Here is a 25795-nt window from a genome sequence, read left to right as displayed (position 1 = left end):
AGTTGATTTTTATATGCAGTGTTTTGAGGCATATTCATGCTGTGAGGGAAAAGAGATGACACTTTGAGGAGCCCTTAGAAGACTCTAGTTCAAATCCTGGCCCTACTGAAGTCAACAGCAAAACTAATTTATTTTCAGTATACAAGGATTTTACCCTAGGTTTCCATTTACCTTCACCATGAAAGGCAGCATGGATTTAAGAAAAACAAAACAAAACAAAAAAAAATCAGAAAGACAAATAGACTGTTTTTAACTGCAAGTAGGTTTAGCATCATCCTAATACAGGTGCAAAATCTTCACAGCAATTTAAGCTATTAGCTATAGCTCTCATTATTTGACAATGACATGAATATGTAATTTGCTCATAAACAATTTTTAGCTTTAATTAATAACTCAAATCATCTTCCCAAAGTGCTTAAACTAAAAATAGTGCATGTGGCTTCACATGTAGAAGCCTAGAAAGCACACATTTCTACAATATATAATTTCAAAAATATTAAATAAAACATTTGCTGAAATGCTTAAATATTTAACAGTTTGCTGCTTCTTTTTTTGTAAACATTGTATTATAACTATCACCAGAAAATGCAACAGAATAGTGATAGCTATAAAGACACATTATCTTGTAGATTGTGTAAATGCACTGTTCAGTATGAAGAATCTCCAAACCACATTTTTTCTGTTTTGAATGTTTTATGTAGTTCTTTACATATTTCTCATTATGAGAGCCTTATATAGCACAAAAAAGTACAGTCACAGTATTCAACACTGCTCTTTGTTTCCAAGCATGCACTTATTTTATACAGCTTTTTAAAATCTCCATACTTCTTGAAATTCAATCACTCCATGATCAGAAAAGTGAAAACATTGGTGCTTGCTATTCATTTGCATTTTAGCATGACTTTCTGTAAAAGGTTTTTCAAACCTGGGCTCTGTTTTTTCATGGCTATACTAGGAAGATTTTCAAGGTATTTGATGTTCAGCACCACTTAACTACTCTGAAATAAAAGCCTATAAATAATAAAGGGTGTGGCGGGGGGGTGGTTAGCATATTACATACTATACAACCTGTGATTGAAAACATGCAGCATTTTTTCTGCAACTTTATAAAAAGCTATCACTGCCACATTTTCTTTACTTCACTGTTAAACCTATTATAAATGAAGATGTCCCTTTTTCACAATTGAAGCACATTAGTTTAAGGGCCACTTATATGTGGGCTGCAAATACATTTTTTCAAGAAATTATATGAAATTATGCTCCCTGTGTTTACAACACTTTGCATTATGCCCTCTTCCTGTATGCAGGAATCACTATTTGATATTTACCAGCATAAAAGCTGATGCTTTTTACAATGTCAGTGGACAAAAGGGAATTATCATCTTATACAGCACATAATGATGTCTATGTTAAAATACCAGTGCACTGGGAAAAACAATTAGCAGTAAGTCTTTATATAAATTCTTTTTACGAGCACTAAAATTCATCCAGTAAAAAGGACTGACAGCACTGACTAAAGCAGGGGTGCAGGGAATAGAGCAAATTTCCCACATAAATTCTACCAGTGAACTTCAGTCCTGAGCGACTATTTCAATAGGGAGACAATATCTGCTCAGCAGAGTCATGCTGTCCCCTATGGATAAGCTGGAGATCACCCCATTCATTCCCACTTTGAGACCTAAATTGGGATATGAACTGCAGTCTCTTGAAGGTGCCTTGCAGAAGTGTAATATTACAATTAAATCTCAATAACCTGTTATGAGTGCTTGATTCCACTTTATAGAAAGGGAATGTTACTTGAAACAAGTCCCAATTACTTCACTTTCATCCTTTACACTACCTCTGTGTGTGAAAACCCAAGGGTCATGCAATTCTCATTATGTTCTCATTCCTATAGCAGGTTACATGTGCTAATGAACAAAAATTATATAGTATCATAGTCAGTTAGTGAGCACTCTCCTAAACTTTGTTGTAAACAGCTGCCTGATTATATCAAATCTCATAAAAAAAATTCCTTTATTAAAAAATAAAACTCAAGGCAGACAGCATAACTAAAATTGTTATTTTATATACAAGCTAGTGCTTTGATTCCCTTTAACCACCTTAGCCATAAAAATGTACAGTATAACTCCCCCTCCCCTCAAAAAAAAGCAGCTAATATCATATGAATAGATATAAGATATACATCGTATGTTCTTACTTTGGGTTGAAAGCAGTGATGTGACACTAACATTTTCTAGCATGATACTCCAAAGAAAGAAAGAAAGACTCAATCAGCTTTTGGTTAATAAAGAATATACCAGTGAGCATGACAGGGACTGTTTAGTTTGGAGATACCGGAAATAAGGAGGGACATGATATAGATACACAGAATAATGAATTATAGCATAAGGACAGTAATGTATAATACAAGAACAAGGGCATACCTAATGAAATTGAAGGACAACAAATGTATAATTGGTAAAAAATATTTTTTTTTATTCTTACAATATTTTTATGATATAGAACTCATAGCTACAAGATGTTACAAAGCCTAAAGAGTTAATATTAAAGAAAAAGGATTAGCCATTTACAAGGATGCAGTTATATTAGTTCAAATGAAAAATGTTGATAGGATATAAACTCTCATACTACCAAAGGAATTTAAGCATCTAATTGCCACTTTGGGCACCTAAATCCAAAATGTATATCTTGGAAACTCCTGCTTAGCTGCCATTTAATACTGTAGGTGGCAAAGCTTCCTCTGATGATGTCCACTAGATGCCTAAAAATCCACCAGTGGGCAGCACTGCCCTTATACTCTATAGTCCAGTGTTCAAAACACCACTCAGCCTGAAAGAGGCAGGGACTGGAACTTGGTTCTTCCATGTCCACAAGCATGCCAACTACTGGGCTATTGAGTTACTCTCACTCTCTCTCTCTGGCCCAGTGAATGGCTGGGAATCACAAGCTGTGATAGAAACCTCCCTCGGACTTGGAATTAGGCCCCCTACACCCTGGCACATGTGGCTACAATGGATAAGGGCAGTTAAGATGAACAACATGAAAAAAACCATGTACATTGTTATGTTTTCTAATACATCAAATGCAATATATATTTGTTAATTTAAACTATTTATTTCAAAGCAAGTAAAACAGAGAAACTACATATTTAAAGTTTCTTTCACAGAGAGGACTGAACTGACACACAAAACGGCATCCCCTGAATGAGGCAGGGAGATGCCTCTAAATTTAATGATGCAATACACTGAGAACAAATGGAACTCACTTTCTAGCTACAAACACCACCAAAGACATTAAAGTATGGAGTTTGTGAAAAAGAGGGCACTCCTTCAGAAATACAGGATTGGCTGAACATCTATCAACCCTCTAATATATAAATAGGAGTTTTTCTAGTCTTTTCTTTAAAATGACCTCTTTGGTTATTTGAAAGCATCACTGAGACTGTCAGACCCAGCAGGTTACATTTCTGCTTAATTAGCCAACTATTCTAGAATAAAAGAAAAAATAGCCTGAGTTATGCTATTGCCAGCTGAAGACCAGTCTTTTTGAATGAAACTCACAACAAACCACACTGTTGTTCAATTCATAAGGTTACTTAATCAAGCCGGTCCAACCCTTCAAATACAGAAGCCAATTTCTTTCCAAACAAGTGTTTGTGGTAGTGTGATAAGTGGGATATAATGCCATAGTACTGCAGTCTACTCCAAAATAGATAGGATGCCCCTTAAAATTAAGATAATTGAAATAGCAGCAGCAGGTTTTGAAGCACTAGTTCTAGGCTCAGCCTGGACTGAGGAAATAAATTTATAAAGGTAATTGTGGGGTTTAGTGGATTTTTAGAAAAAGAGTTCACATATAGTCCTTTCAACAGTGTTTCATCATATGTATGTGGGAACACCAGCACAAACACTGAGTGCACCAGATTCAATTTGGCAGAATGCTGAAATCGATGGAGATAAATGAGGGATGAAATTTGCCTCGTTTATCAGGAACACTTAATAAAAATGCATCACCAAGTTTCTCAGGAATCCTACATGCTAAAGTGAATTAATTCACATAGGAATATACCATAGACTGTTGTCTTTTAATAGTAGCGTTGGAAACTAACACAGTGCTCTTATTGACAAGCTACTAGAAAATAACCTACATTAATATTTGTATTGAATTAAGCAGTCTAATAGTAGTAGTTATGGATTATGACCTAGAATTCTTATGCCATGCAGCTGCTTTGCATCACATGCCAGTGTAATTTGGCCTTACTGCCCGTATAACTGGTCCCAAGGAAGTTCATCCCAGTGTAAAGCATTGCAATACTCTTGTGGTGTAGAGCAGACATAGGGACCCTTACACTACAATGCCTCTCTACTGCCATTGTGTAGCAGGAGAGAAAAGCATGGTCAGGATGAGGCTGTATTGATCCTTGGCTGCAGTTTTGGCCCCTCAAGCTGCTTGAAGTATTCTGAGGGACTGACTTGCACTGAGCAACACCAAGATAAGAGCAGTGAAAAAGTAAGCTTGAATATTCACTTTATCTCCACCCTTGAGAATCCCAGTGCTAAGTAGATTGTTTTCTTTTACAGCTGAAATGGTGTTTCTGGCAAAATACTCCACAGAATAGGTGTAATTTTGATCTCACATCAGCTTCATGTTGTAGTAACATGATTACTGGATTATATAGTATATGGGAGCTCAGAATCTGTTTCCTTTGAGAAATCCTCTCAGTATCAACCTTCTAAGAATGTATATTGGCTCAATGTTGTTTAAAAGCCTCATTGCATTTCCTGTTTGCCCAGCGTGGAGCTCTGATCAGCACGGGTGGCGATGGAGTTCCAAATCCAAAAAGAGCTCCAGCGTGGACCGTATGGGAGATACTAGATCTGATCGCTGTATGAGGAGACAAATCTGTTCTATCTGAGCTCCGTTACAGAAGATGAAATGCCAAGGCATGTGAAAAAAATCTCCAGGCTATGATACAGAGTCCACAGCACAGTGCTGTGTGACAAGCATCATGGAAAGGCAAAGAATCAAATGGATGCTCATGGAGGGAGGGAGGAGGGACTGAGGACTCCAGCTATCCAACAGTCCCCGCAGTCTCCGAAAAGTATTTGCATTCTTGGCTGAGCTCCCAATGCCTGTAGAGTCAAACACATTGTTCGGGGTGGTTCAGGGTATATCTTGTCAATTTACCCCCTCCCCCCCCGTGAAAGAAAAGGGGAAAAAATCGTTTCTTGACTTTTTTCAGTGTCACCCTATGTCTACTGCATGCTGCTGGTAAACGCAGTGCTGCGGCACTGAACAGCAGCATCCTCTCCCCTCCCCTCCCCGGTGGCAGATGGTACAGTACAAAAGGACTGATAGCCGTCCTCGTCATCAACCCGTGAGTGCTCCTGGTTGTCCTCAGGTAAGGTCGGCCGGGGGCACCTGGGTAAAACTAGGAATGACTCCCGGTCATTCCCAGCAGATGGTACAGAATGGCTGGTAACCGTCCACATCATAGCAACTGGGGGCTGAGTTCCATCAGCCCCTTCCCTTTCATGTCTAAAGAAAAGATTCTGTACTGCCTGGACTATCATAGCAGCTGGAGGCTGCCTCCCCCTCATTTTATCTCACTAAAAAGTTAGTCTTTCTTATTCCTGCATTCTTTATTATTTCAGCACACAAATGGGGGGGCACAGCCACGGTAGCCCAGGAAGGTTGGGGGAGGAGGGAAGCAACGGGTGGGGTTGTTGCAGGGGCACCACCCGTGAATGGCATGCAGCTCATCATTTCTGTGGGATCTGACACGGAGCAGCTGTGCTCTCTGCTTCTCTGATGCACTAGCTCTCTAGTACACTTGCCCCATATTCTAGGCAGGACTGACTATTTTTAGATAAAACATAAAGGAGGGAATGACCGGGGAGTCATTCCCATTTTTGTCTTTGCGCCCCTGCCCGACCTCAGCGAAGGCCAGCCAGGAACACCCATGACAGCAGCAGACGGTACAGAATGACTGATAACCGTCATCTCATTGCCAATTCACAATGGCACAGCAGACGGTACAGAACAACTGGTAACCGTCTCTGCTACCTTGCAAAGGCAAATGAATGCTGCTGTGTAGTACTGCAGTACTGCCTCTGTCAGTGGCATCCAGTACACATACGGTGACAATGACAAAAGGCAAAACGGGCTCCATGGTTGCCATGCTATGGCGTCTGCCAGGGCAATCCAGGGAAAAAGGGCGCAAAATGATTGTCTGCCATTGCTTTCACGGAGGAAGGAATGATTGACGATATTTACCCAGAATCACCCGCAACATTGTTTTTGCACCATCATGCATTGGGATCTCAACCCAGAATTCCAATGGGTGGGGGAGACTGTGGGAACTATGAGATAGCTACGGGACAGCTACTCACAGTGCAACGCTCCAGAAATCGACGCTAGCCTCGATACATGGACGCGCACTGCCGAATTATTGTGCTTTGTGTGTCCAAATGCACTCTGCTTTATACAATCTGTTTTTCAAAACCGGTTTATGTAAAATTGGAATAATCCTGTAGTGTAGACGTACCCTCATTTGCAGTGGAAAAATGGAATGTATTTTCATCACTGTTGTGAGGTAACAAAATGTTCCTTAAAATATAATTATATAAAATCAATAACAGAACTTTCCCTATCGAAACTCTGAACAGCATTTTCTGTCTTATCAGATTGAATTTCCTGGTGGTAGGCATGGGGTTAAATGGTAGTTCATTAAAAGACATCATAGTTCTGAAGATGTTTTCAGTGTCATTTTCCTGCCCCGTACTCCTTCCTCTCCTGCATTTCCCATTTCCTCCTGTTCTGTATCATCATATGCTAAGATTGTGAACTGTTTGGGGCAAGGAGTATTTTTGTTATTATAGCCCAATGGAGCCCCGATACCTGATTGGGACCTTTATGTGATACTGCAATATAATAAATAAATAATGTGACATCTAAAAACTGCTCTTTTGCTGCAGTGTCTAGAGTGGAGTGTTTGAAAAAAACCTGCAGAAATATCCATTACGATGCATTGTTTTTACATACATATTATCAAATGTACATGCGTACATATTATACAGTGTGCTGCTGTGAGTTATAGCTTGAAAAAAGAGAGACAGAGTAGGCGCACAACTCAACCCATCTTGCTCCACTTTGCAGAGACTCCACAGAGGACCCAGATCACATGCCTTTCTTCAAAACTCCCTAGCCTGCGAGCAGGATCAGGAAACCCCTTACAATTTAGAGTGATAGCTTGTGATTGTAACACAGTTGTAACAGTTTCCAATACATCACAAACTGGATCATTTTTAAACATGACCCTAGATTAATATACATTTTAGATGGTAATTACCACTTTGTTACTACAATTAATCATGGCAATTTCCCCTTAAAATGCTATTTATGTATTTTCCTGCACTTAGAACTATAATTATTATAGTAAAGGGATTAATGGGGAGAGAGTGTGTGTGTTACACACATGCATGTTTACATTAAATCTTAGCATAAAATATAAACTATGATTACAATAATGTGGCCACATTCTATGCCGGTCAGAGTTTGTACAATCATATTTTGTATTTTTTGCACCTTTGACTCACTTCCTATTGCCATGTGCATTATCAGTCCTATGAAGAAGAAAAAATGCAAGTTTTTATAAATGCTTTCAACCATACACTGAATCTACAGAAAAACAGTTATATTTTGTAATCAGTTCCCTTCTCATTGGTTGAGATCTTGAGGTTAAAAAATTGCTGCAAACTAATTTAACTGGAACCATAAGCATGCTTAATAGTATCTACCCATGAAACTACCCTCAAAATAACTCAACACTGCTGGTTGCCAGCATATTTTCAATTTTCATCTGTTATATAAATGATCAAGCATGTCAAATCTGCTCTAAGTAATAGAAGTGAAAAAGTAAAGTCATTTACTTAAAACATTCTGATAGCTATTTATCCAAAAACCCTGCTCAGATTTAGTGCTCAAAGGCATTTACCTACAAAGTTAACCAGATGCTTTGAATGGAAAACTAATTTAATTTCTCTGTTATCGTAACGGGACATCTGTTAAAAGAACATCCAAGGAAGGTAATATGTTCAAAATTAAACATCCTGCAGGTTGTCTCATTAGAGTATGTGCATCAGTGACATTCAACTGATAACCACCACTACCTTATGAAAATAATTAGTAAATGTGAAACTAAAACAATATAGTTATTGCTGTCACAGACAGGAAATATAGGATCAGTTTGTCCCTGGTGCAAATGCAGTCCGCATGCCAAATTCATTCTTTTGCTACTACAGAATTATACTAGCGATGAATTTAAACCCTTGTTTTTTATATCTTTTTCTTCTCCTCTTCCCTCCTCCACATCTTTTTTCCGTGCTTTCAACTGAATTGAGTTTATTTTAAGTATCATTATTGAATTCCAGCATATTAACTGCTTAAGATTTAGGAACACATTTTGAAAAGTGCTCAGCTGCTGAGTTTTGTTGAGCTCCATGTCTGACAATCTATATAAGTTATATATTGAGCTAATTGGCATATTTGCCAATAATTTGCATATGCCCATAAACTTCAGCTAGTGGCTTGACAAGCCACCCTATCCCCAAGCAGGTTCAAGGGCAGGATATGGAGCTGTAGAAACTTGGCAGGTTCAGCTAGAAAAGGTGGAAAACTGTTACATTACACAAGTAGGTGAGTATCAGAGGGTGCCTGAGCTGTGCAGGTGAGTGGGTGATGGACAATGTTAGGGTGTTTGGGAGGTAGGTAGGTGGGCAAATGCTGGAAGATATCTGGGGCACAGGCTAGATGTGAGGATGATGGAGGGAGTCTGGAATTTCTGACAGGTGTCTAGGGGATTCTGGCTTAGGTGAGTGCTGGGTGGGAAGCAGGGCCTGGATGGGGAAGGAGGAGGGAAATTGGGCATGTGTGGCTGGAGGGCTGTTTGGGGTGAAAGGTGAGGGCAGGGTATTTGGTGTGTAAACTGAGGAAAGAAAAGCTTTTGGGGAAGCTAGAGGAATAAAACTACAGGGCTGGAGAGAGCTGGTGGGAAAATCTCATGTTGGGGAGGGATGGGTGGCCAAAGGGAAACAAAGTGAGCCAGGCACAAGTACTGGACCCCTTCCTTATCTCTTTCCCCTTTGGCTGCTGCTGCCTACACCTCCTCTCTGCTGATCCTTCCACAGGGATCCAGTAGGAGGAGCAACAAAAAGAAATTAGTTGCTACTGTGCTCCAGTAGCCAGAAGCAGCAATTCCTGCAGCCCAATTGAAGAGAGACATCTCAGTAGGGCAGAGAGTATGTGAGTGCCATTGTAGATGCATGACATATGGCAGGTCTGCGTACCCACAACTGTGGCTGGGTTTCCAATGAGCTCAGTTTCTATTTAGGAATATAAATGTAGTAGTTTGATTTTCACAACTGCTCAGCACACAGTAGCTTTTGCTGCTCTCAACTGATGCATGTTTATTCTAAATTCAGAACAATATCAATATATGTGGTTTCAAGGTTTCCATTTCAGAGGTTGAATATCTATGTTCCTTTTCCATTCAACATTGATCCCGACTGCATCTGGCATTGTATCCCTTGACTAGAAAGGATGTGCAGCCGCCAAGGAAGCTAAAGAACTACATAGTATAAGCTTATTTTCTCAAAAACATAAAACACAAAATAATGGAAGCTGCTGACAAAATTTTACCCTCTCTAGCCATCTTTTGGATTGATAAACAAAAATGACAAAATGACTTGATCCAGGGTGCAAGAAAGGCAGAAAGAAAGAAACTCTTCAGTTCTACTGGCCTTGAAACCTTCTGTGCTATCATAATTCACAGTCCTGGGGCCAAGGCATTTAACACCTCACAAACTGTATGTCCCTTGTGACTAGCCAAGGCAAACAGGGTTTGATTTTCTTTAACACACTGCTTACTTTTCCATACTTTATTGCTGGCTGGTTAAATAGCTGTCTATTCTACCACAAATGATAGGCAACTCAGGCAGAACCACAAGCAGTAAAGTTGCCCAACTCTCTACATTATAAGACCCTCGATTTGGTTCCTTATTGTTTTGCCAAAATAAAGTATTTGTTGTGAAATTTTTCATACTGCAGATCTATCTCAGGCTGATTTTTTTTGGATACATTATACAAATTTCAGTCATTTCCAAGAATGAGACCGGGGGGGGGCAGGGGAAAACGCTGTTTCCCATATTAAAAAATTCTTACAACCATTTAGTTGATAAGCTGTAGTGCCCACCTGCTTTGAAGCAGAAACTTGTAATCTGGCAGGAAGTCACTCTGGTAACAGGGATGTCCTATTAAAAAATATCAAAATTGTTTTTGTTTTTTTTTCAAATTAACCCAGTTTACACATGCTCAGTAGAGACTTGTTAGAGTTTGGTAAGTAAATTTTCTGAAGATTTGATCTGAATTGGATGTTTCTTTGCTCCTCACTGCAATGGCACTGGGCAGCAGAACACACACACACACACCCCACACACAGATATTTTCTCTCCTTTTCTCTGATGCTCCTCCTGAATGCACCCAGGCTACGTGGAGGAGGAAGCACCCTGATTTGAATGTAGAGGGGCAAGAAACTGGTGTGGGAAGAGGACAGAAAGAAGAGCCAGCAGACTGGAATGAGGAGCCAAGGGGGAGGGAAGAGTCAGAGCTTGAATGGGGTGGAGAAAGACTGGGAATGATATGGAGAGCTCCAAGGCAAAGACTGGAACTGAGCTCCAAGGCAAAGACTAGGCATGGAGATTGGGACAGGGATGAAGAGCCAGGATAGTATGTGGGGAAGACTGGAACAGCAACAGCCTAGAGGGGACAGGGACAAAGGGTCTATGCCATCTACAGAACAATCCCATACAGAATGTGAAAAACAACCGCATGGTTAAGGCACTTGAATGCTGACCCTGGAGAACCCAAGTCTATCCTTGCCTCTGCTACTGAATTCCTATGTGATCCTGGGCAAGTAACTTAAACCAAACTTCACAAGTGACCATTATCTATGTGTTCCTCACTTTCAGAGACCCTGGGGTTTGATTTGTAGGTGTGCTGAGCACTCACAGCTACAACTGAAGTCAGTGGGAACAGTGCTTTGAACGTATAAAGTGCTATGTACTCTGAAAATCAGCCCCTAGGCTTCTCAAATTGGAAATCCAAAGTTAGGGGACACTTTTAATCACTTTAATTCCCCATCTGTACAATGGGATTTGTAATACCACCTCACTTCCCAGAAGTGTTCTCAAAATAAATGCATTAAAGTTTGTGAATCACTCAGATATTATAGGGAAGAGCACCATAGCCATGACTAGAGCTCCTAGCTGCTAGGGTAATAATAATAATAATCATTCAGTATTCTGAGCAGAGTGCAAATAGTGTGAAGTAAATATAGCTTGGAGCCACACAGTGAACAATGAGAAGAAAATAAGTTACTGAATAGCACCATCCATTCATTTATTTCATGCTTCACTCATTACACACATTCCAAATTGTGCAACAAATGAGGCAGATTTCTTACAGACAGTAGCCCACTTTACTATACATCTCTCTGATTCATCCACAGAGCAGATTCATCCTGTGCACTGAATGTGGTAAGTGTCTTCTGGAAAAGAACAGTGTTGGTGTCACTAGGCTTAAATCTAGGCCTCAGTGAGCCAATGTTCCTCCATGTTGAACTCTACTTGATCTAGAAAGCTAGCAGCTGTGAAATTAAATGTGTAACAGTAAGTTATCAGTTGCAGCACAGCTAAAACCGGTCTAAAGCAGTGGTGATAAGGCCTGTGAACATTTAGCAGAAGGACAAGATAACTTGCAGAAGGAATACTTACTAACAAGCTGCCGCAGCCAAGATTACTTAATGCACCTGCGCTTACGTAACTGCTACAGGGGGAGGAAGGACGGGGGAAGAAAGAGAAAAAAAACTTATATAAAGGGAAAAGCCGCTTGTGTAGGTGTGCATGATTTGAGGCGTTCGTCTCCTTGCACCGCTTTGAGATCTCAGATAAACTTTGCTTTCTTCTCCACCCTGGTGTGTGTTCATTGGCGCTTCACACTCTGGGCAACGAACCACTGTTGCTTGCCTCGGGCACCCTCTGTGCCTGCAACAGTTTTGGCGTCCCTGGGTGGGCTCGAGGCTAAAATTAGCCTTGCTCGGATCCCTCCTGGTGGTCAACGGATCGCGGCGACGACCGACGCCCAGTGCACACCCGTGACTTCACCGGGGGCCTTGGCGGAGACACAGTTTGACTGACCTCAGAGGGCACAATGGTGCAATGCGGTCGAGTAGTGGAGAAGCAGTTGAGGGTGACGGTGAGGAACCGGTCCCTTGGATAAGGTAGGAACAGTCCAGTTGTCCGGACTTTGTCTGTTAGGACCTGGGGACATCCAGTGTCTTCCTGCGGCATGGGGCAGGGACAGAGTAAAGTGGGGAGGGCATGGTGCACACCCCTAGAATGCAATCTAGTGAATTGGAAGGTGTTTGGTTCGGATCCGATGACTAAGCATAAACTGAAAAAGTTCTGTATAGTAGACTGGCCTCAATATCAACTAGAAGACCAGAAAAGGTGGCCACCAGAAGGATCACTTAATTATAACATGATCCTCCAATTACTCCTGTTTTGTCAGCGAATGGGTAGCTTCTGAAGCTGTTTGTATGGAGAGCTCTTGTAAAAAAAAAGCCCCCACCGTAGCTCCTGTTCTTCCTCCCTGTCTGGCGGAGTGCAAGGATCCAAAGCAGGTTAGGGATAGTGCAGGGACAAAGGAGGGACCTGTCTAGAAAGGGGAGACCCTATGTCCTAGTGCACTCTCTCCCTGTTGTAGCTAAAAAGCAAGATCAGATGCAGAATGGTGCTGGGGGCCAGTGTGAGTGACTGTTACTGGAAGATGCCCAGAGTACCCTGTGAAGCAAAAGCTCGTGACCAGGACTACTCTAACGCAAGCCCAGTAACTAGTGGATCTTTAGGAGGTCCGACCCATGGTGGGCTGACTCGGCCTGGCATCGTCCGGTGAGGAAGCTACCTGGGTCTAGGAGTGTGTGTACCCATCTTCCCTCCCCCTTTCCTTTCCGTGGGGGCTACTGATAGTCTGATCATCTCACTGGATGCAATCAGAGTAAGCGGCGCCGTCTCCCAGAGACTAGCCGACGCTCTTTGCTGAAGGGAGGTATACGAGGGTCGTGGCCATCCTCGTTAGCCTCTCCTGTGTGAGTACCCTGTAGGGAAAAATCCTCAGTTTATGAGCCGCTAGCGCAGACAGGGCACCCTCCCTGTGTGTGTAAGTGGAAAATGGGTGGGGGGACAGTCTAAACATTCCACCTCACCCCCTAAGGGTACCCCCGCATATTACATGTACGTACATTATGGTTCATCAACCTGCAGGTATTTAGAGAATTGGAATATTTACACGCGTGAAAATCCATCTAAACAATGCCCACTAGAAGGTACTTCAATCTAGATAAGATCATACATCTAAGAGGAGTGTTTAATCACCAAAAAGCCCTGACACAGCGTGAGCAAATTTGTCTATTGAGGAAAGGAACGGGTTAATTTGAAATTCAGGTTGGCCCAGGGATAAAAAGAAAGTTGCTCTGCGTTCAAGGTCAAGAATCAGTGCAGACTATGCTAAGTACAAAGAAAAACTGCTTTCGGCCCCAGCTGGCTGTGGGAAAAGGAAAATTGACAGAGGCGAACCAAAGGCAATAGAAGTTACAGAACTGAGATTACATTTGCAAAGCTTAACTGTCCAGTAAGATCCAACAGTGTGCCTTTGTGACCCCAGAGCCGGTGTGGCTTGGTGACACCAAAGAAGCCATAGGCAGCTGACCTGGACTGGAATCTCTGAAAGAGACGCCGCAGGAGATTCCAGGGTGCAAAAGAACAGCCCTCCTGTCATGACATTTCTTCCCAGATCTGGACCTTAGTGTCCAAAATATGGGTGTTAGCATGAAAACCTCCAAGCTTAGTTACCAGCTTGGACCTGGTATTTGCTGCCACCAGCCAGGAATTATACAGTGCCTAGCTCACTGTGGTCTCCCCAAAACCTTCCCTGGGGGACCCCCAGACTCAGATGCCTTGAGTCTTACAACAAAGGGAAATAACCCCCTCCCCTTGTTTCCTTGTTACTTCCTCCCAGGATCCCCTCCCTGGACGACCCTAGGAGATTCCCTGCTTCCAGTCCTGGAAACACAAGTACCGAGAGATCTAATCTCTCTTCCCCCTCACCCAGAGGATATGCAAAGTCAGGCTTAGTAAATCTAACACAAAGAGATTCCCCCCCTGACTTCTTCCTCCCACCAATCCCCTGGTGAGCTGCAGACTCAGTTCCCTGGAGTCCCCACTAAAGAAAAACTCCAACAGGTCTTAAAAAGAAAGCTTTATATAAAAAGAAAGAACAAGGACATTAAAAATAGTCTCTGTATAAAGGTGACAATATACAGGGTCAATTGCTTAAGAAAAAAAGTGAATAAACAGCCTTATTCCAAAAGAATACAATTTAACACATTCCAGCAACTACACACATGTAAATAGAAAAAATATATATAAACCTATTGTCTTACTATCCTTGTACTTACAACTTGGAAACAGAAGATTAGAAAACCTGGAGATAGAAAAATCACTCTCAGAGACGAGAAAAGGAACAGACAAAGACAAAGAACAAAGAACTCACACCCAAAACTTCCCTCCACCCAGATTTGAAAAAGTCTTGTTTCCTGATTGGTCCTCTGGTCAGGTGTTTGGTTCCCTGTGTTAACCCTTTACAGGTAAAAGAACATTAACCCTTAGCTATCTGTTTATGACACCTCCCAAGAGTGGAAGCATGTTGGAAATTCTGGACAAGCTGTATACAGAATAATCTCCCGTCCACCGCTCCCCCTTCTCTGAACATTATACACAGAAGTGGCCAGTCTGGACATACGTGTGTGAGTATGAAAGGGGCTTTGGGCTTGGGGCATTAATGTTTTCCTGAGTGATGTGGGAGCGTTCCCAACACTCTCCGTTGTTGTTTTATTATTTTATTAATGGAGCTTTAAAAATTCAGTTATATGGTGTGTTTTCTTTATCTTCCCCCAATGATCTTGTAGTGCCAGCCTGATCGTCTGACACAAGGGATAGATTGGTAACAGAAATTTGTCAGTTTGGTGAGCAATTAAGAAGGGGGGAGCCCTGCAGAATTTACACCATCTATTTATTTTACTCTTGTTATTTTATGTTTGCTTTGCTTGGTACTGTTGGTGTTATATGTTGAGAACGGCATGAGTAAAAGTGAGCCCCAATAGGACAAGGAAACGCTATCTGGTTCTGGTTCTGTTCTGTTTAACCGGTTACTGTTGTTTTTCTGCTCTGTTCATTTGGGCATTAGGAGTGTGGGCGGAACTGAACCTCTCGTTTGTAATTCCTCGGAGTGGAAGCCATGCGTGCGAGGAAGCACTGAGGTCAAATTGAGATCCTTCTGTTCTGTCCCCTGTAGCGGTCAGTGTATAGAAGTGGGAAAGCCTGGCTTAGACTAAGTTCCTCTTCTCTGTGTAATTCTCTTTTCTGTTTAAGTGTCAGCAGAGAGATGGATGGGTCTCTGGGTAAATCCTCTAAAGGGGGTTGGATTATATGTTAAGTAAATGGCCTTTGCCCAATGGGCCATGTGTTTTTGTCCAGGTGACAAGCCTCATGAGGGAGGACTCGGGTAGTCTTGTGAGTAAGAATGTTTAAGGGAAGAGACCAGGAGGGGTGGGGGCTAGTTGAGAAGCCCACCCTCCTAGCTAAACTGGTAGTGGAACAAGTTGGTGCCCATGGAAGAGACGGTTCAGCAAGAAAAGCAGGATCGGGCCCAGGTGGGCAGGCAACAGACAGAGAGATTGGAAAACAGATTGGAAAACTTTAAGGGTGTAGTGGAAGGAAGGAGTCAGTAAGTGTAAGCATGGGGATTTCAAATACCCAGGATTTACTTGGAATGGTGAGTTAAGTTGATAAAAGTGGCTGTTGGGAGACAAGCAAGTGATTTAAGGGAGAGTGAGAAGTTAACTCTGTAGTAGCTGGAGGGAACAGCAGTTGAACTTTGTAAAAATGCTAAAGAAGAAAGTTCTTGGTGTCCGTGAAATGTTTGTAAATAAATTCAGGCAAAGAAATTATTGGATTGCAATCATTTGATTTGGCTATGAACAATTTAGTTAAATTAGCTGAAGAATGTATACAGTGTTATGTAATTGAAAACCTGGGCTGCCTATGAAACAAATACAAGAAAATATGGGGTAATTCCTCTGTTTTGCCTGAAGTCAACAAGGGTGTTTGTATATTTTAAGTGATGATTATCTGCCCAGAAGGGGTAGACCTCTTTTTTTTGTCTTTCAGATAACCAGAGAAAACTGATGCCAGCTGAACAGCATTCAACGTACCATGCATTTACTGGCACAATAGGAATTGTGTTTTGTGTTCTATGTTCTTCTGTCTTGTGGTGTTTGTCTTGTGGCCGGAATTGTTGTGTTTAATATTTTTATAAAATAGTCTAGTTTAAAATCAAACAAAAAGGTTAAATTAAAATGCAGATACTTGTCTTGTTCAACTTGGAATACAAAGTGTTTGGATAAATCAGGAGAATGTGATATACTAAAGTCTAATGCATTTCCTTAAGTAAGAAAAAGAAACTTCATTGGCCAAATTGTTAATTGCAAAAATTGTTGTTAAAATTTGCATACCAACAGTCTTTGGAAGCAAAGACATGAAAAGTTAACCATATTGTAAAAGTTAACCATATTGTACATGGGATCTTTCTGGCTACCTCAGATTTCTAGCCAGGGGGCTGGGAATGGTGGGAAGCTATTGGACTAGAGGTTGAATTGAATAAACTCCTCAAAGTGGGTGTGCTTGTTCTAGCTTGTTGCTCCAAAGTTCTGTAATAAGGTTATTTTAGTAAAAGGGTATGTGTGGCATATATTGAATAATAAGACTAATGTACTGTATAATGACAATGCTTATGTGTTCATTGTTGGGAAAAAGGTGTATAAGTGAAAAGTGGAAGTTTCCTTTGCAGGTTAAAAGAAGCCAAGAAGGGGAAAAGGACAAAGAACAGAATGAGTTAACGGGAAAAAAAAATTAGCTAGCAAGCTCAGGCTATAGATAAGACACTGACTCCATTCAAGGACACTGCTCACAGTTAAGACTTGGCTAACAACCAGGAAAAGGAGGGCTTGAATTTGTCCATGCAGCTATAAGGTTTGCAAAACACTGCCAGGCACTAATGAAATGTATTAGGTTTCTTTTCTCACAGGTAAGGAAGCGCTACCCGAAGACCCTAGCAGCCCTGCCACTCCTTGGAACCAGGAAACTGGATTGATGTAAAGGTCCACCAACGAAAGACTGCTTTGGCTCCATGCTGAAAAGGCCCTTATTAAGCCCTGCTGACTACCAACACCGCTGTGAAGTGCCAAAGGCTGACTGCTTGGACCCATGATTTTCACTGCAAAAAGACCCCTCCACCTCGGGAGAATTCTCCTATTGATGCTTAGCCTATTTCTCCTTCTAGCTCCACTGTGCCTTCTGGACAGTAGGGAAAAAGTACAAGGTGAAGTGCTAGTAACCTCTCCCTTGTCCACTGACAGATCTACTGTGCCTTTGAATTTTTCTAGAAGAATCAAAACCATTACAGGGTGATGTGCTGGTAATCTCTCCCTTGTAGGATGCTGAACCATGACTGTTTCGGGAAAGAAGTAGTAGCACTCAGAAATTGCCAAAGTCCAGGAATTCCTGACTAGAAAGGACATTAAGAACTGACCCTGGTGAAGAAACAAGGAATTATACACTGGCGGGAGGACATTTGTGGGACCCATGCTTGGGAATGTGGTATTGATTGGAGCTTGGGATTTATTCTACAGGCTGCGCCCTGTGTCCTGCAGAGTGACTAATAATGTAACCCCTTCTCCTATGCTATTAATGTCGATGCCTTTTGAAAGTACCTGAGAATAGTTAAATAACAGGTGTATTATAGTACTACATCAAGGAAAGATGGTATTGAATATCACTGAGGCTGGGAAGGCATTGCAGTGGGATCTAGTATGTTTAGGAATTCGGGATTTCCTGAATGACGGCCATTCAGAGTGATCTTGAGTACCAGACTTGGCCCACTGCCCTTACAGACGCATCAGAAATACCATCTGATCTGTGATGATGGAGACATACGTGGACACGTCCTGGGTGGAAGCGTGGCTTCCCAGGGCGGGGTGTGCGCTCTTATAGGGGATGAATGCTGTACTTATGTCCCAGAAAATGCACAGGATATTAACAAGCACATCCTGTCAGCCAAACAGGCTTTTGAACAGTGGAAGGCCTAAAAAGGGGAACCCACTATTTCTGATTCCCTCCAGCCTCCGGAACTGGTTACCCAACTTGGGGGGACTAGGGAGGCATTGTTCGCCTCCTGCTCACTGGTGTCGTGTTGTGTATCGTTACTCTCCTTTTGTTTGCTTCCTGTAAAGCACTCCTACATAGAATTTGTACCTCCCGTTCCCCAGGAAATCCCGCTATACTCCCTCATTAATGACCCCAGCTCCCTAGAGCTTAATCGCTTTTTGTCCTCAAAGTATGAGAATACTCAAACTTTTGGCTGAGTTTTCTCAAAGGAGGGAGTTGTTGGTGTCACTAGGCTTAAATCTAGGCCTCAGTGAGCCAAAGCTCCTCCATGTTGATCTAGAAAGCTAGCAGCTGTGAAATTAAATGTGTAACAGTAAGTTATCAGTTGCAGCACAGCTAAAACCGGTCTAAAGCAGTGGCGATAAGGCCTGTGAACCTTTAGCAGAAGGACAAGATAACTTGCAGAAGGAAAACTTACTAACGAGCTGCCACGGCCAAGATTACTTAATGCACCTGCGCTTACGTAACTGCTACAGGGGGAGGAAAGAGGGGGGAAGAAAGAGAAAAAAAAGTATAAAAAGGGAAAAGCCGCTTGTGTAGGTGTGTATGATTTGCACCACTTTGAGATCTCAGATAAACTTTGCTTGCTTCTCCACCCTGATGTGTGTTCATTGGCGCTTTGCACTCTGGGCATCGAACCACTGTTGCTTGCCTCGGGCACCCTCTGTGCCTGCAACAATAGTATGTGATCATGTAACTAAAGACCATATCGTAATTCATATGCACAAGGGAGCTGAATTCAGTTTGCACAGGCAACCTAAATTCTGGAATTTCCTACACTTTTTAGGGCTTGGCTTTGCAAATATAACATTCTTTTAATGTATGTTTGTTTATAATGTTAGAAAGAGAGAGAGAGAGAGAGAAAGCAAACCTACAGTTCATTAATGCAATATTACAGTTGCTAAGTTAAAAAAAGGAAGCTGTCGGAAATGCAACATAAATGCAAAAGTGTTAACCTACACAGTAACAACCAACAAAGATCAAAAAGTAGAATGTCAGCAGAACTCAGCCAGCTTCATACAGTTCTGGAGAAACTCCAGTGAAGTCAGTGCAGTCATACTCCACAATTACCCTGAGGTGACTAAACAGACTTTTGCCTTATTTGTGCAACATGTCTAAATTAAGGCTGTTGTTGTGATTTTAATTGTACAGTTAAATAGTGCATCATCGTGTTGTTTTTTTCCAGTCAAACAGTTGGAGGCCTTTGAATTGTAAACCTCTTATTCCTCAGCTATCCAGCTTATGGAATTTACAAAATCTGCAGATGTCTTTAGTGGAAACTTTCATGTTCCTGGAACCAACTGTGTGATATAAGCATTTGCAGCACTTCTTTATTGAGGGGTTTTATTTAGCAGCTATTGTTCAGGAAAAACTCCCATAGAAACCTCAGGGAGTTTTGCCTGAATAACGAATAAGCAGTACTGAATATGGCCTTACATTTACTTGCTCTTGTGCTCCATTACAAAGTTGCAGAATCACCTCACTCAGGTGACACCTGGAAATATTTCTTGACCGTTTTAAAGTGGTAAATGCAAAATTAAAATGCAATGGAAACTCATCCTACTTTTGTCTTGTAAAGGATAAATACATTTGTTTTGATTTTTGACAATGTGCTCATTACAAGGGCACAACATATGCCTATATTAACCCAAGGGAGTTTATACCTTCTGTATGCTGTGGGTTGTCTCCACCTTTGGGACAAAAATGGATACATTTTATGTAGTAATCTTGTCTGTTTCTCTTAAAGAAGCCTACAAACTCCCACTTATATTGGGTATGGTGCCTTACTAAGAAGATCTTCATATGGCCAAGGAGAAAACATGAACACTGTGAAATATTACTTTAAAGGGTTACTGTGTAACAGAATGTACTGTGAAGTGGGCATTTCAGATGGCAATCCATAAACTCATACAACAACCAAGTAGCTTTAAAAAACACCCCCACCACCACCAAACTTGCTTCTTTTTGGAAATGAACCAATAAATCATAATTATTCTGGATAGTTATGGAAGCTACATTGTCAGCAAAGCCATTTACAAAAAATGCACAATGACAGAAAATACTCAAAGTGCAATACCACTCTCCACTGTATGGACAGACATTCCCTATATTGGCATAGAATGTGCCTAGAAAAAAAATGGCTGTTCACTGATAATCCTTTAGCTCCTTCACTCTGTTAAGCAGGGGATAATCTCATAGTTCTAACAAAGTCAGTGTCTTTACAGGGCCCTTTTGCAGTAATAAGGCACAGTTATAAAAATACCATGATCTCTGCCCTTGAAAACTAATTTAGAAAGAAAGATGATAGCAAACCATTAGTATGATATATTAACAGCTTGAAATATGTTGCCTCCTTTAAAATACTAGGTGATAACAAAATGGATGTCCAAAGAGCAGAGGCAAGTTTCAAAACTTTCCAAAAAATTTATTTTGATATGATTTGGTAGAAAGCTATATATCATACATATAAAATAATCTATCCCCAGATGGACTATTATTAAGCTGTAATTTTAATTTAGCAGTTCCTAAAACTATGCTGTGCTAGTTCCTCCCTCATTGTTTATGACCTCAGCAGAGTCCCTAGTGGAAGATATAGGCTAATACTGTGCTCCCCTAAAGGTTTCTTTTCATACTCTGTTTAGAGCCAGTTCAGTGCTATATCTTTAAGATTCCACGTGCCTTTCCTAACAGGAGACAATACTCCCGAGTATCATTAAAACTTCAATGTCATATTTATTCTCAGTTAAAAAATACATGCGATGAAGTGAATTCAATACAAGATGTACGAGGATAGCTAGATGTATGAGGCACAATGCTAGCCGTGATCCACTGTTTAACCCCCCTGCTGGCCTGAAGATGCACACAATGTGTTACAACAAGGAAGAATTTGCTCCGGGCATGTCCTAGACTGTTTTTCTACAGTTGTGTCAAAGTATATGCTTAGTTTTTGTAAATAGTGGTGTTTTAGGTACCACATTTATTTAGGGTTAAAGGGAACCATCCTCTCCAAAGCTTTGCAACATTCCATCATGGGCCAGATCCATGAATGTTTCTTTGCCTTCTCTCTCCACTAAAACCATTCAGTGTGAAGGAATTTCTGAACACTAAGGAATTTCTGAAAGCCTAGATGTGAGGTAATGCCCCCCTGCCCAGCCCCAGGAGATGAGACAAATAGCTTGAAACCTAATTTAGGTGATGGGAATACACTGGGTTTTTCCCCATTCTAAGTATAGAGCATATCATTGGAATCAAAATGAACTTTTTAGATGCATCCACTGTATAGGCATGAACAAGACACCCAGTTCTGGGGGAAAAAAAAACAACCTTGAGATGGACACCCCCAAATTTGGGGGTGAGGGGAATCTCAACTCTGGCCCATCTCTACTCAGAACAGCACATTCATGTTCTTAAATGATTTTTAGCCATTAAAATGCAATGATAAAACAGATCAATTCCTTCTCAAATCAGCCTACAACAAGCACCCCACATTTTCATTCACACCCAGGGACTAGCCAATATATGCAGCAGGTCAAAGGGTATGAGTTTAAAATAAAATACTAGTTTGTATATGATGCCAGAAGCATAACTAGCTTCTTATAACATCTGTTATAGTTCACTTTGCAATATACAAAGCACTTGTAACAAAAAATAATGTCCGGAAGGTCATTGTATTTATTACGTCATTGCCCAGCTCTTTAATAGAGTTGGTCTACCTAAAGCTACAAAGGCAGAAAGCATGATATATCTTCTCCTCTTAAAAATAAGTTAAGCACCTCAGAGAGTGAACTTTGGTCCTATTGAAGTCAAAGTGAATTTTACCATTGACTTCAACAGGATGAGGGCTGGTTTACACTGAAAACTTACAACACTGAAGCAATACAATGGCGCACAGTTGCAGCGCTACAGTTGTGCCACTGCAGCGTCTTAAGGGTAGACATAGTCTAGGATTTAATTCAGTCTTTTGCAGGAGCAGCACACATGGGAATACAAGATACACATGGGAACAGTACACTGAACTTATATTCTGGGGAGTGCTTTTCACTTACTCAGTGAAATAAGAGTGAAAAATGCCTTCTTTTCTGTGAATTTTTTCTTGGGTCATCTAGGATTCTGAGTAACAAACTGAGGTCGATTCCACAATCCAGTCTATCCTGACATCTCAGTCTACATTTTAATTTAACCAGTGATACCTTGTTTTACCACTATTACATTGCAGTATAGGCCCCTGGAAAGAATTCAGCAAAGCAATAAGCAAGTTAAATGATACAAAAAGAACATGTTTACCCTAGAGACAGCAATTGTGAAAATCTCCCTTTGTATTTATAAAATCTGATTAGTATCTCTCCCAAAGGTGGCATTTGCACTGAATTACTACCAGAAAAAAGTGAGTTTTCCTTTAAAAGTATAGTTGATATAAAAAACACAAATACCTCAGTTGTCTGGGATGTGGAATGGTAATATATATGGCATATGCAAAATTTCCATCATGCAAACTCTTTTAAATGATGCCAAGAGGATAAGTAGCAGAAGACTTAGCCTCTGAATGGGGGCATGTTAATAATGTACTGATGGCTTAGACATATCAGATGGTAAATTACCTTTGAAAGATCCCCAGCCTCCAAGTAGAAGCAGATAACAAATACATTCCATGTGACCCAGAAGACTAGCCAGACAGCATACTGCAGGAGAAGAGAGAAATAATACATTATTAATTCTGCAGTCAGATGAGTTAAACTTAAATAAAGCTTAAACTGTTTGTCCAAGTCTCAGACAGACACAAAAGAGCGAGACTATAAATACAGTGCAGCTGAGTGAAAATATTTTGCAAATAAAACCAAGAAGAAATGTTTCCTTTTCCCTAGCCACACACTGGTGAGAGCTGCTTAGTGCTGTCATAACCTTAGTCCCAGATTTGGACCTTAGCGTCCAAAATATGGGGGTTAGCATGAAAACCTCCAAGCTTAGTTACCAGCTTGGACCTGGTACTTGCTGCCACCACCCAAAAAATTAGAGTGTTTTGGGGCACTCTGGTCCCCCTGAAAAGCCTTCCCTGGGGACCCCAAGACCCAAATCCCTTGAGTCTCACAACAAAGGGAAATAATCCTTTTTCCCTTCCCCCCTCCAGGTGCTCCTGGAGAGATACAAAGACACAAGCTCTGTGAATCCAAACAGAGTGACTCCCCCTCTCCGTTCCCAGTCCTGGAAACAAAAAGCACTTTCCTCTTCACCCAGAGGAAATGCAAAATCAGGCTAACAAATTCAACACACACACAGATCTCCCCCTGATTTCTTCCTCCCACCAATTCCCTGGTGAGTATAGACTCAATTTCCCTGAAGTAAAGAAAAACTCCAACAGGTCTTAAAAGAAAGCTTTATATAAAAAGAAAGAAAAAATACATACAAATGGTCTCTCTGTATTAAGGTGACGAAATACAGGGTCAATTGCTTAAAAGAATATTGAATAAACAGCCTTATTCAAAAAGAATACAAATCAAAGCACTCCAGCACTTATATTCATGCAAATACCAAAGAAAAGAAACCATATAACTTACTATCTGATCTCTTTGTCCTTACACTTAGAAACAGAAGATTAAAAAGTAGAAACTACTTCTCCAAAGCTCAGAGAAAGCAGGCAGACAGAAAACAAAGACTCCAACACAAACTTCCCTCCACCCAGAGTTGAAAAAATCTGGTTTCCTGATTGGTCCTCTGGTCAGGTGCTTCAGGTGAAAGAGACATTAACCCTTAGCTATCTGTTTATGACAAGTGCTTATTCACATTAGAAATTCTGCATCCCAGGAGAGGTGGTGGTCCTGAAATGTAATGTTCAAATTCATTTTGATTTTGTTTTATTCCTAGTTATGGGAGAATCTTAGTATCAAAGCAATGAGACACATTTTGGCATTACCTAAGTGTGGTTTAGTGCCTGCATCTGCACTATATGCTTATTCAAATGGCACTCACTAAATTCCCAAATCCTCTCCCAGCATGTACTTGACTCTGTACCACGCCTGAAATGGAATATCTGGATGATGTTTCTTCTTTAGTTGTGTTATGCTGATGAGGAATCCAGAGGGAATTCTAGCTGCATCACTGTAAATGTATTTTACGGCATTTCAAACCATTACACAAAACTATCTGACACTCTGTTCACAATGTTCATTTTAATACAACATTGAAAATGTTCATTTTCATCTGAGTTTGGAATATACTGGACAGTGAAGGTAGAAAAGCTTAAGCAAAACCTGTTCAATGATTTGTGCTATCTATTTTCTAAAATGCATATTTTGTGAGAGTAAAGGAGGTACACTTTCTTTCTGCCTTTCTATCCACATTTATATATATGGTAACATTTTTGCATGAACGGAGACATCATACATTCTAGGTTTGAATATGCCACCTCCCTACCATAATGAAGATCTTCTACGCTAATTTCTGACCTGTTGTCTAGTCATGCCTAGTGTTAGTGCCTCAAAAAATTCCCTTGATAAATTATTCCAATGTCTAATAAACATTAACATCTGCAAACGATTTTTCTAATGACTTATTCCTATTTGCTAGTTACTCCTGATTTAATTCTGTGTGTTTGGTATTTTCATTCTATGGGCCCATGATATTACATATGTGAGAGTTGTTTCATAAACCAGTATAATATAAACTATCCCCTCTTCCCCGCCCAGTTTTAGTTCAGGGCCATTTCCTCTTGTTATGCCACTCGTGTCCTCTGCCTCTCAAGGGTTCAGAAAATTATCACACTCCCCTTTGTTTTGTTTCCTTTTCCTCAAGCCATACACATTATGTTACTTTAATCCTGTGGTGCATTGCTTGTACTTCTCAATGTGATATTTCATCATTTGCATATGGTCTGTCATACCACTTATTACTTGAAGCATCGGCCTCCATAATCTTATTCTAACTTTATTTGAAAATTCTTGCATGTGACCATATCAAGACATTTACATTTAGCTATTAACTTTTACATTACCGATAACTAAATCATTGTCAGCCAGACTACTGGATAGGCAACCTTTGCTTAAAATAAAAACAAATAAAGCTTTAGTCTAGCAGACTAAATAAATGTTTAGATTTAAGGTTTAGATTACTCTTTATGAGCAAGCTGATTTCTGATTTATAGATAATACAAGTCCATTCTCTAAGGATGGGATTTTCAAAAGCACCTTCGTGACTTAGCACAATATCTACTGCAAGTCAATGGGACTAAGTCATGTCAGTGTTTTTAAAAATCCAACGGTAAGCCAATAAGAAGGCACCTGTTCAGTAATGCTATACTGAGCTATTCAGTCTATTGCAGGCTGCTTCACAATACAGCACTGTTACTATCCAATACGAAAGGTCAGATATGCCAAAGCAAGAAGTGGGCAAAATTAAGGCGT

The 25795-nt window shown here is 40.7% G+C and overlaps 1 protein-coding gene across 2 annotated transcripts in view; it reads right to left on the bottom strand.

The window, feature by feature from the left end:
• The window catches only part of NKAIN2 (sodium/potassium transporting ATPase interacting 2), an 817962-nt gene that overhangs the window by 374677 nt on the left and 417490 nt on the right, over positions 1-25795 (bottom strand). For both annotated transcript variants that reach the window (XM_030556223.1, XM_030556222.1), the window contains exon 3: positions 23000-23080. In XM_030556223.1, the coding sequence (XP_030412083.1) occupies positions 23000-23080 (81 nt within the window). The remainder of the gene's footprint in view (positions 1-22999; positions 23081-25795) is intronic.

The sequence above is a fragment of the Gopherus evgoodei genome, chromosome 3 (genome assembly GCF_007399415.2).
Source record: "Gopherus evgoodei ecotype Sinaloan lineage chromosome 3, rGopEvg1_v1.p, whole genome shotgun sequence".
NCBI classification, from domain to species: domain Eukaryota; kingdom Metazoa; phylum Chordata; order Testudines; family Testudinidae; genus Gopherus; species Gopherus evgoodei.
This window is presented reverse-complemented; position numbering and strand designations above follow the sequence as displayed.